The sequence below is a fragment of the Mercenaria mercenaria genome, chromosome 1 (genome assembly GCF_021730395.1).
Source record: "Mercenaria mercenaria strain notata chromosome 1, MADL_Memer_1, whole genome shotgun sequence".
Lineage (NCBI taxonomy): Eukaryota > Metazoa > Mollusca > Bivalvia > Venerida > Veneridae > Mercenaria > Mercenaria mercenaria.
The window spans coordinates 5572746-5585422 of NC_069361.1; the positions used below are offsets into that span (position 1 = coordinate 5572746).

Consider the following 12677-nt stretch of genomic DNA (forward strand, 5'->3'; position numbering starts at 1 on the left):
ATAACTAGTACAGTATTTATAGCACATCTACCGTATAGGTTGATATCTTCCGTATAGGTTGATACGCGATTAAACGTCTAAAGGATGCATTTTGTGGTCAAATTCGCGCTGTTTGTCTTAAGAATTACTTAATTTCGTAACTTATGAAGCAAAACATAGCAGAAAAATAACTAGTGCGGTCTTTATGGCATATCTACCGTATAGGTTGATGCCTACCGTAAAGGTTGATGTCTACCGTATAGGTTGATAAGCCATAACACGTCCAGATGAAGACTTTAGTGGAAAAATTTGCGCTGTTTGTCTTCAGGTAAACTGAACTATCTTAATTCATGTAGGAAAACGTTTTAAACATAGCAGAAAAATAACTAGTACTGTATTTGTAGCACATCTACCGTATAGGTTGATATCTTCCGTATAGGTTGATATGCGATTATGCGTCTAGAGGATGCATTTTATGGTCAAATTTGCGCTGTTTGTCTTAAGAATAACTTAATTTCTTAACTTATGCAGCAAAACATAGCAGAAAAATAACTAGTGTGGTCTTTATGGCATATCTACCGTATAGGTTGATGCCTACCGTAAAGGTTGATGTCTACCGTATAGGTTGATAAGCCATAACACGTCCAGATGAAGACTTTAGTGGAAAAATTTGCGCTGTTTGTCTTCAGTTAAACTGAACTATCTTAATTCATGTAGAAAAACGTTTCAAACATAGCAGAAAAATAACTAGTACAGTATTTATAGCACATCTACCGTATAGGTTGATATCTTCCGTATAGGTTGATACGCGATTAAACGTCTAGAAGATGCATTTTGTGGTCAAATTCGCGCTGTTTGTCTTAAGAATTACTTAATTTCTTAACTTATGCAGCAAAACAATTAAAACATTGCAGAAAAAATATATTACAGTCTGTATTGCCTATCTGCCATACAGGTTGATATCTACCGTATAGGTTGATACTCCAGAAAACGTCCATATGAAGCATTGGATGGTAATATTTGCGCTGTTTGTCTTCAGCTAAACCTAACTGTCTTAAATAACCAGGAGAACATTTTAAAGTATGATAGCAAAGAAAATCACGAATTTGTCCAGCGCTGAACAGTTTTTGTATGTCTACCTTAGAACCGTTTTTTTTTAAGTTAAAATGTTTTATGGTCTTCTCAAAATTCACTAAAATGTGTTTTAAAATAGGAACACGTCTAATTCGTAATTAAGGAAATTTGTAACATGTCAAACGCCTCTATTGTTTATTTCTGAATTAAAGCGTGATGCGTAATAGTTATTGCGGTCTGTTTGGTAAAGTTCTTCTTTAATTTTATCCCAATAATTATAAATACCTGTGTATGAGGTTGCGACATTTTGTTCACCTTAAAGTTTGGGTTTCACACAAACAAATTTCTGCTGTATATATCATTCAGACGCTTTTCGTCATTTTAAAGTAAGGTTTGTTTATCTTAATATAAGTAATGTCAATACAAAATTTATCACCAACCTAATTGAGAGGTTGATGCTACATGTCACAGGCAATTTACACTTTACACATGGACACGCTATTTTTCCAAATGTTTCAAAATTAAATGAAAAAGAAATCGCACTCATCGGCAAAGTAAATTTATAATGTAACTATGTGCCGTAAAATATTTCGGTAAATCTGTATATATTATGCACCTTAATGACGGCTTATGGCCGTGCAATCCCCCCCCCCCCCCCCTCTCAACCCCAAGTCCCAAAGAGACCTGTATTCGTCTTAGTTGCACCCAACCTAACTATTTTGGCAAAGGAACAATTCTTTTTCACAGTTTAGATCCAAAAATGCAGCAGAGGCCATCATTTCATTCCTGTATTTCAAAAATTTCCGTGGGAATACCCTCTGACCCCCTGAATAGGAGGGCATGACCCCTTTACGTGTCTCAAATTTAGGGGTAAAAATGCAGCTGGGACCACCATTTCATACCTATATTTCAAAAATGACAAGGGAAAGACCCTGTGACTCCTTGTTATAGATACAGTTTATAAAAGCCGGTTACCTTTACTTACATGTTCATATACGATTTGTATATAGAGAGCCGGTTACCTAGACCTTTAGTCTGCTAACCACTGCTCAATGAAATATTTCTGAAACCGGGTCAGTAATAGATACACTTCGTATTCTTAAAACGATAACTGACATCTGACATATTATTGTACTGTTTTATAATCTCAAATCTCCTAATGCAGCTTTAGTGAATATAAATAAATTTTGAATTGGCTGTTCGATCGAATAGAATGAAAAATGTTTCTAAAAGCCTTTGCCACTGGCTTCGGAATAACTCTACATTTTATATGAGATGTCTAGAAAGAATTTGTCGTGTTTTCGTATTGTCGTGTCAGTGGGGCGACTGCACATAACTAATTTGTCGATTTTAGTTTTTTCGTGTTGGCAGGGCGAAAACACGACAACACGAAAACTCGACAAATAATGTATTTGTCGTGTTTTCGTGTTTGCGTGTCGGCCGGGCGAAAACACAACAACACGAAAACTTGACAAATGATGTATTTGTCGTGTTTTTTTTTTTCGTGTCGGCAGGGCGAAAACACGACAAATAAAGGGCACCGACACGACAAATTTATACCGCCAACACGAAAACTCGGCAGATAAATATGTCGTGTTGGCGCCCTTTAAATGTAACGTAGAGTTTTCGCGTAAAATTTGTCGTGCTTTCGCCCCGCCGAAAAGACAACACGAAATGTCCGAAATCAGCCACCATATGTTTAAGATAAGCGGTCTCTTTTGGTGGCTCTTGAGCACTCTCCTGTGTGCATTGAGTTTTTTTAGTGACAGATATATAAAACACATGCTATATTATCACACAAACTCACAGAAAAGGTGTGCTTTCACATCAGATTTGCTTATTAATCACATATACTTTTGTTGAATATATAACAGCCAAAAATACCCTAAAATGCACCATTCTACTCGAATTTATCAGAGCCCTCACATACCTAATATCACCGTATTGTCCCTATTCGCCATGCTTCCTGCAGGACCACCTTATTCAAATTCAGAAGCTGTAGCATTCGCCGTCTGTCTGTCTGTCTGACTGACTGTCTGTCTGTTCGCCCGTCCGCATTAAGTTTGTCTGGCTTTCACAGGTCAAACTGCTGGCCTGGATTTTGACGAAACTTCACAGGAGTGATTAGAACCAAGAATCGATGTGCATATCCCGACATGATCCGCTTCGCTGCACAAATTGTCCGCAAGAGCTAAAGGTGGAAAAATATTGCCTGGCTTCCAGAGGTCAATTTGCTGCCAGGATTTCGACGAAACTTCACAGGAGTGATCAGTATCAACCCAGTTGTACATATCTCTGGCACGTTCCGCTACGCTGCACAAAATACCCACCGAAACGAAAATAGAAAACAAATCCGGAATGCTTGCCGGACAAACATTGCGAATTATAGAAATAAGAAGGATTCGATCTCACTGCACGATACATAAAGAAAATGAAAAAAAAGAAGATTTTGATCAGATTTGACCGTTTTCGAAGACAAACAATGCATTAATTAACCGCCTCGGTAGCCTAGTGGTAGAGCGTCCGCTTCGAGTGCGGGAGGTCGTGGGTTCGACCCCGGCCGCGTCATACCAAAGACGTAAAAAATGATACTAGCAGCTTCCTCGCTTAGCGCTCAGCATTAAGGGGATAGTGCTAGGACTGGTCAGCCCGGTGTCAGTATAATGTGACTGGGTGGGGTATCATGCCACGTGTCTACGGCGTGATATTCCAGTGAGGCAGCACTATAAAGTTGGGCATTGTGCTCACTGCTACAAGTAGACACCGTCGTTTATATGACTGAAAAAATTGCTGAAAAAGACGTTAAACCCGAACACACACACACACACACGCACACACACACGCACACACACACACACACGCGCGCGCGCACGTACTCATATTGCCTACCATGTGGACACTGCAGTTTTAACCTTCACTGTGGACACTTTACTTTCTAATGGTATTATTCAAACAGAATTGATAATTTTCTTACTCTATCTTATTACTGAGGCTACTCATTCGATGATTTACTGAAAATAGCCAATAGAAATGAAGAAGGGGTAACCCACAATATGGACACCAATTAGTTGTTGTGGACACCAGCCTTATATGGTAGGTGTCCACATGGTCACATGTGCGAGTGTGCATACTTTTTAATACAGGTAAAGGATAAGGACTAAGGATCATTCAACACAATGTATTAAAGGCCTAGATCCACTACTATATAAGTGTCCCCCACATCCAATGAACAACTCCCATCTTATTTGCTGCTTATCAGCGATTATGTAACAGTAGCTGATTAAAGGACAATTAGCTCAGCAGGGTCCCAACTAGACCATGAAGATGTTACAGTGGAGTTGAAAGAAATTAATTTTCCTTCAATATGGAATACCGGTAATAATAATAATTACTATTATTTTGATATTATATAGATAACAATAATATATAACATTATAAATAAAATAATAAAAGATATAGTAATTTTATTACAAATATAATGATAATAAAACACAGTTATAGTGAAACTCAATGATTTCTTTGTGTTGACAAACAATATTTCCAATATCATAATTATTATGAAATTCATATTGATGAAGGTGATCCTTATATTTTATTTAGAATATTTACAAAAGAATTGGAAAATGGTTTTCTCGTATTTTGAAATCACCATTATTTGAATATAATATACTGGATAAAATCAAATTATTGTGTTCCATCTATACTGAACTTTCAACTTCAGTAAGTTGCCAAAAGTGTACTTTTATCATGCTTATTTTGTAACACTGAAATGCACATTCGGTTTCAATTTAGACAAATGTTACATACAGTATTCTGCAAGCATTAAACAAACTTTTAGATGAGTGAAAGTCACATTTTTCTGCAAGTCACACGTCTCCAGACGAATTGAAAAAATAAAACCTGCTTTTTTCCTAAACTAAAGTTTCTTATTATTTAATTATTTGTGTTTGACCAACAGATATTTTTCTTTACATAAAAATGCCAACAAATAGGTATAACTTTAAAAGTTATCAATATTTATGTTCCCCTTCTCACTAACTGATGCATTTGTAAGGTAGACTGACCTCCATAAACAATGATCTTGTTTATTGGAACCATACTGTGATAGTCATTAGCCCCAAACGTGCTGGTGAAGATAGAAATCCCTTGGCCCACTGCCAAGATCTAGGCCTTTAATTTAAATTTCTATCACAATTTCTGAAACAAACACAGTGCAAAGGAGTAATAGATGTATCGGACCGCGAACACGTATTTATCGTAAATAATGATATGAATGATAATGGACTAATACTTAAACAAAAGTTCTGTACAAATTCTGCAAGAATGAATTGTTTGGGAGGTATAGCTTTCATTAAGAACGACAACCTCAGTAGAAGAACTACATACTTTATTTTAGTCAATTTATTATTTTTTTCATGAACGAACCCGTGGTAGTAATTTGTCGATATTTCATTGACCTCTTAACATGAACATCTAGCAAAAACAATACTTTACATCAACGAGTGTCTGGGACTTTATGTAAAGAAAACACACATAAACATTTTTACATTTTGAAATGTGTGTCTGTAAGATTTCATTGCAAGTTTAACGTATGTTTCTTTTTCTGTTAATTTTTTTTTCAGACTGACTTCATTTTTTCTTTAATCTGTATTTCATGATGGACACGGAATTTGATGATCTTCCAGTCACGAGAAAGCAACAGGCTCTCATTTTTCCTTGCTTGTTTGCATTCCTCCTTGTTAGGAACTCTTAAGCAGCGGAGAATTTTGGCGAATGACCTTTGCATGACCGCTAACTGCTCCTCTGTCCAAGAAACGACCTTGATCTTTTTGCCTGTTTGTACTGGAAATTCTAATATATACAAGAAAATTGTTTCAGTTACTTTGTAAAAAACCATAAAAATCATAGTACAAAGAATCATGAAGGATAAAAAGAAAGAAAAAGAATAAAGAAACAATAATAAACAAGCTTTGAAATTAAAATGAATTATATTATCATATTCAACAAAGGGTTCTAATTACATTTAAGGTTTAGAAAGTACAAGTGGTAAAGAAGAAATATAAAGTTGTTAAGCCTTTACATTAATGTCTAATTTATTTGAATGACAACTATTATTGACTGCAAAAAATCATGCAGTGATTGTGTTAACACAATACCTGCTTTGCGTTTGGAAGCCGATGTTACACCACTGTTGTTGTTCTCATGACCAATCGAACTACAGACCTTCCCTTGGTATTCACACGCTCTGCGTTCTACAGGAGACTGAACTGACCCATCGTCGCAGTTTTCATTACAAGTCAAATCTGAATGTAGACCAAAACAAAGTGAAATACCCGGTAATGATTGAAAAAAGAAAAATGTATTTTTTGGTGTTTTTTTTAATTGTCCTACAAATGTTATTTAAAAGAAATTACTACTGGAACAGTGAAGATTGAAATGGAAGTTCTTTTAGATAGAGTTGAACGCTCACTGACTTGGTGTCCACAGTGCGACTTAATGAAAACAGTGAGAGGAATTGTTCACATTTTTTATCATGTTATTTATGATATTTTATTGTTTGATATTGTTCAAATTATGTTTATTTTACATATCTGTTGAAATTTATGTTTGTTTTCTCTTTCTGCAATGACTGTTGGTCATTCGTTTAAACAGTCTCTAAACATTACATTGATGCGCTATTTGACAGTAACATACTTTTAATGGAAATTACAACTATACATTTACTTATAATTGTAACTGTCGTATCTGTAATATGGTAGGTCGTACTTATGTAATATCAAGAATCTGAATAAACATGTTAATGTTTTATTAACCCCCCGACTGTATTTAGTGTGGAGAATCTTAATTACATAATGACTACAAGATCAACTGCTTAGATTATTCCTGTTTTTCATAATCAAAACACATTTAGAAATAACATGTGTAACCAGTTACACATCAGTTAGATTCCGATTGTTAAAAAAATCGATATTAACATTATATAATCTACAATTACATTTTAAATTTGGTGTCCACAAGGCTGATAGAATGATTAAATGAGCTGTAACTTGGTGTCCACAGTGCAGATTGATAATAGTTGAACGCTCACTGACTTGGTGCCCACAGTGCGACTTAATGAAAACAGTGAGGAGTAAATGTTCTCTATTTTTATCATGTGTTTTATCAAATATGATGTTTTATTGTTTGATATTGTTCAAATTACAACTTTACAGTTCTGTTGACCACTTTATGTTTGAATCCTCTTTCTGCAATGTATGTTAGTCATATCGTTTAAACTGTCTCTAAACGTACATTGATACGAGTGTTGGCAATAACTATACTTTTAATGGGAATTACCACAATGCATTTACTAAAAATTGTAACAGTCGCCAGTTTGTGAATACGTCAGGCTGTACTTACGTAATATGAAGAATCTGAATAAACATGTAAATGTTTAATTTAAACCCCGACTGCATTTAGTGTGGAGAGTCTTAATTACACAATGACTAAAGATCAACTGCTTAGATTATTAATGTTTTCATATTCAAAACATGTCAGAAGTAACACGCGTAATAAATCACACGTCATTTAAATTCCATTGGTAAAAAAATAATCGATATTAACATTAAATTATCTACAATCACATATGTATTTGGTGTCCACAAGCAGATAGGATGATTTTGTGAGTTGTAACTTGGTGTCCACAATGCAGATTGATTGAGTTGAACGCTCACTGACTTGGTGTCCACAGTGTGACAAGAAACCTGATGAGTAAATGTTCAATTTTTTTATCATAAATTTTATTTATGATATGTAATTGCTTGATATTGTTCAGATTAGAATTTAACATATCTGTTGAAATTTATGTTGTTTGTTTTTTTTTTCGCTTCTGGCATTTACTGTTAGTAACTCGGTTAACAGTCTCCTAACCATATATTTAATAATTGCTTTACATTGACTCTACTTTTGATTGGAATTACACAAATGCATTTACTGACAATTTGTAACTGTTGTATTTGTAAATATGGCATGTTGCATTTACGTAATAATTATTAATTACGAAGAATCTGAATAAACATGTTAATGTTTAATTTAAATCCCCTACTGTATTTCAAAACATATCAGAAGTAACACGCGTAATAAATAACACATCATTCAAATTTCATTTGTTAAAAACTAATATTTATCAACATTAAATCATCTATAATTACATATATGTTATTTGGTGTCCACAAGGCAGATATAATGATTTAGTGAGCAGTATCTTGGTGTCCACAATGCAGATTGATTGAGTTGAACGCTCACTGACTTGGTGTCCACAGTGCGACAATAAAAACAGTGAGGAGTAAATGTCCACAATTTTTATCATGTATGTTATTTACGATGTTTTATTGTTAAAATATTATTCAGATTAGGTATATTTTACATATCTATTGATATGAATGTTTTTTCTCTTTCTGAATAACCGTTTAGTTATTCGTTTAAACTGTCTCTTAGCCAGATATTGAATCGCTGCTTGACAGTAACTATACATTTGATGGAGAATCTTAATTATATAAAGAACGCAAAATCAACTGATTAGATCATTCCTGTTTTAATATTCAAAACATGTGTAATAAATTACAGCAACAACTAACCTAGTCGCAAACAGTACAAGATGAGGAACCCCATTCACACCAATGACTGTTATTCTTGAATTTCTCTGTTGTTTTTTGTCTGCATGATTTACTAGCCGTCCTAACGATGGTTGATACAGTTTTGGTTCCTCTGAGGCATCAATGCTACCAAAATATGATAATAGCAAAAAATTAAAACGCACTGAACGGGACAATGTGTCAAACAGTGCGATAAGTCTTAAAGTTAATTTATTTATCTTAGATATACATTTATGAGACCAAATATAAACATGCAGATTTCAATGGATGTTTTTAATTTTGAAAATGCATTTTTATTCACACGTAGTATTTTCATGGATTAAATGTTGCATTATACAAATAAAAGAAAGCATAAACATTAGTTTTCTTGAAGGAATCCGATTCACATTTATGTAAATGTTACACAGTACTGCCTTGCCTTTGATTACCTTATTCTAAAACAGACACAGATCCGCCTTTGCGTTTGATATCCAATTTTGTAGCTTGAATTTAAAGGCTTGTATCATTTAAAGGTTGAAATATTTTACATACCAGTACTTGACACCATTAAAGTCAAAGAAATATGTGTAGTTTGTATCTTTGTCCTTCACGTCGTCAGCTTTGGATAAAACGCCATGGTATTCCGCAAGGAATTTTCCATTTCTGATCATTTTTTTCGCAAAACACCTCGACACTGAGACATAAAAAGTGAACATAGTGTATTTCATATACGTTAAAAATAAATTGTTTGCTTAGGCAGGTAGTGAAGAAATACTCCTATTCCTGTTTTATTTACTGCAATTTATAGCGACTGAAAGATGTAATCAATGATTCTTATATTATTTAAAACTATAAAATGTTTTCAGTGTAGATTTTTTTTGTTTTTTTAATTAGTAGTTTTGATAAGCTGGATATTGTTATACATAATGATGCCATTTGATTTACCGGCCAGAGACCGATAAAATGGTCATTAGCACAACAGCTATCTATTATCTCTGACAGATGCTTGCTGCCGTCTAGTTCATCTGTAGCAGTAGAATGGTTATTGCTAAACAGTAGTATCACCTTTCAAAAAAACAAAATGTAAATTTGCACTGCATTCATTATCAAATAATGTCATATTAAAAAGCATCTTAAAGACCATTTTCCTTGTAAATTATAAAGGATGTTCAGAAAGAAAAATAGAATACACTAAACGTGTTTTTAGATTAAATCCTACGTTAATGAAATTTTAGCCTTAGCTTATCAGCAGTTACATGTGATTTATTGCTTTTTATTGATTACATGCTGATAAACTGGCTATCACCTCGAAGGCTGCGAGTAGTAATCTGCTTTCTGGGTCTGAGACAATCGAAATAAGGCATACTAAATCTTCGATCTAGCTCGTGCAGCATGAAAGAAAATGATGCTACAGAAAAAAAGGTGTTTTCGAAGCTATCAATGTTTTACTATTTACTACTGTATCGTTATCAAGTAAACTACTATAGAATGAAAGAGCTCTTTATAAAGGTTTTCATAACTAGTTTACCTATAAAGTCGTTGATATATTTTTCGCATATATCTTCAGGATCATGTTGTCCTAAAACGAACTCAGACCTTCCTCGACCGGTTTTATTCTTTTCTCTGTTCGCTGAACCTTTTGACATCAACAAATAAACTCGTAATAATCTATAGACATTCGTCTTGCGTTTAATAAAAAAAGAATTAATAATTTTAACTGAATGCACGATTTATCTATTTATCCTTATTCAAAACATATTTCTTATAAAATAATGAACTCATTTACTACCACTGTCTGGAGTTGGCAGTCTCGTGTTTTTTGTCATACACAATGTACAAAACAAGATCTGAATGCGTGTTAGGTGTACATAATTTCTGTAGAATCGAATGGTTAAAGCCCAGTTCCGTTCCTTGACACTGCGACATACCTTCACTCCCATAAATATGGTTGTTCAAATATTTATATTACTTTCAACTGTGTATACTCTTAGTATTTTCTTCAATACTTGAATGCAAAATTAGAAATTCATTTTACATTTGCTTGCTAAAGATGCATCATATTTATTGTCAAAATACCTGTTTTAGAAATTGGAATTCTTTTCCATTTATTAATATGACCGCAACATCGGGAAGAAGGGCCACACCGCTGACGACTTGTCCATCGAGAGTAACTGGTTTGAAACATCTGAGGAATGCCTGAAAATTATATCGCATGAACAAGATAAGGAACACATTCCTCATACATTTTTTGTCATTCTTTTTTTTCTCTTCTTTAATTTACTAGTTTTTACTCTCCTCGTATTTTTACCATATTTTCCAATAATACTTACATTTATAATAATAAAAAAAAAAGAATACTGCAGATTAATTAAGAATGTACTTCCTTTTCAATATTAGAAAGAAATAACCTGTTACTGATGTATTTGTTGTAGATGTACTGTATTTATTGGAAAATAAAAATATCTTACAAAAAAAGAGAAAAATATTTAAATTGATGTTACATTAAAATACAACAACCACTGTTCTGCATTCGGCAAATTGATGATTTATTTTCATCAAGATACCCTTACAGGTAAAATCTGACCTCTAAGCCGTGACCTTATAGAAAATGTGTATTTCTGCATGAAATGTATTTTATTGAAAAATGTTAGATCAAAAATTATAAGGAGAAAACTGCAATGTTAAATCTGGGGAATGATCATGTGTTATAAGTAAAGAATATAGGATCTTCGATGCTTTTCTTCAGGGGTTGTAGCTCATGGGTCAAATTCTCACAATATGTGAAATATGAACTTTTTAAAATAAAATCATATCAGCAGAATGTAAATACATCAATAAAGAGGAATGTGTTTTTCCCGATCAGGGTAATTTCATCTAGTGCCTCTAACTTTGAAATGTTTATTATCATGATTGAAACAAAGTACCACTTTCTATTAATTCAAAATCAATTACAAAAATAAAAAAGTATCAAAAATGGGAAAAATGTTCTCAGTGGGGATTCTAACCTATGACCCTTTCGAATATTGCTTCACTACTCCGTCAAGCTAGCTTACGTAGGCTTAAGAGAATAAAGATGAAAACAAAATCGTGTGATAAATAAATTTTAAAAAAGATCCTTTATCATGAAATTACTTACTCACGAATAATACCAACAGTCATTACAAACAATTATTTGATAAGCAATTTTTTCTTTTAAGGTATTATACACCTAATAGTTTTGTTGAAAATGGTATACTAGTATTCTTAAAGTTAACCTTATTTCGCACTGTTTCATTAATTTAGGCAAGTTTCATCGTGGCTATTTTCATAAATTTTGTGTATAAATATATACTTCCTCAAACTTTTATTGACACATTTTCAAGCGACGGTATAAGGGACCGTCTTATCAATATCGTAACTTTACGGAAAATTGTGAAGTCTATTTCTCGTAAGTATGTTGTTGAGACGGGTCCAATGTACATAATGTATCAGAAAATTCATTACTTCAATGTAATGGTAAAATAATTGCAAAACACATTACAAAACTTAATATAACTTTTTTTCTAGCGCGTCTACAGTAATAAGATCTAATCAGACAGAAATCTGATTCCGGCGTTAAAAAATTAAGGACCAGTCTTTTGAGACTGTTAAAATGTTGCTTTCTACATTAGAAAAATAACCATGAGACTGCGCAATTTCTAATTTCTATTCCTGAAAATTGTTATTTTTTCCAGCTAAATATTGCAAAGATTGCAATGCTCGATCTGGCATTTTATGTAAGTTAATGTTTATGACAATACGATTTTGCACCTATTTTGTTTTTAAAAAGTAAGATAAATAGGCCTTTAATAGTCAGTTTTGCTTAACGCAGGTAATGTGGAATGCCGCAATGATAACTTTAAAAAATATCAATCATCTGTTAATAGCAGGCAGTGTGTCATCAAGAAAATGGTAATTAAGCGCGCGCCTGTTATAGTCACAACTTGGTACAGTATAGTAAAACAAAATTAACACTAGATCTGTATATTGTTT

General features: G+C 33.4%; 1 protein-coding gene across 1 annotated transcript; it reads right to left on the bottom strand.

Annotated features, from left to right (window-relative positions):
* Nucleotides 1–5717: 5717 nt before the first annotated feature.
* Nucleotides 5718–9344, bottom strand: LOC128553694 (N-lysine methyltransferase KMT5A-A-like). Its single transcript, XM_053534892.1, has 4 exons — nt 9219–9344; nt 8670–8813; nt 6210–6356; nt 5718–5904 (listed from the first exon to the last, which is right to left on the bottom strand). Exons 1-3 carry the CDS (start codon nt 9335–9337, stop codon nt 6344–6346), a joined length of 276 nt encoding a protein of 91 aa, XP_053390867.1. The 5' UTR covers nt 9338–9344; the 3' UTR covers nt 5718–5904; nt 6210–6343.
* Nucleotides 9345–12677: the final 3333 nt, after the last annotated feature.

Bases quoted from the DNA above. Each gene is read 5' to 3' on its own strand.
- LOC128553694 (XM_053534892.1), bottom strand. From the start codon at position 9,337: ATGATCAGAAATGGAAAATTCCTTGCGGAATACCATGGCGTTTTATCC. The intron at 8,814-9,218 runs GTATGTAAAATA...ATATTTTGGTAG, and splicing joins TTTAATGGTGTCAAGTACTG to CATTGATGCCTCAGAGGAAC.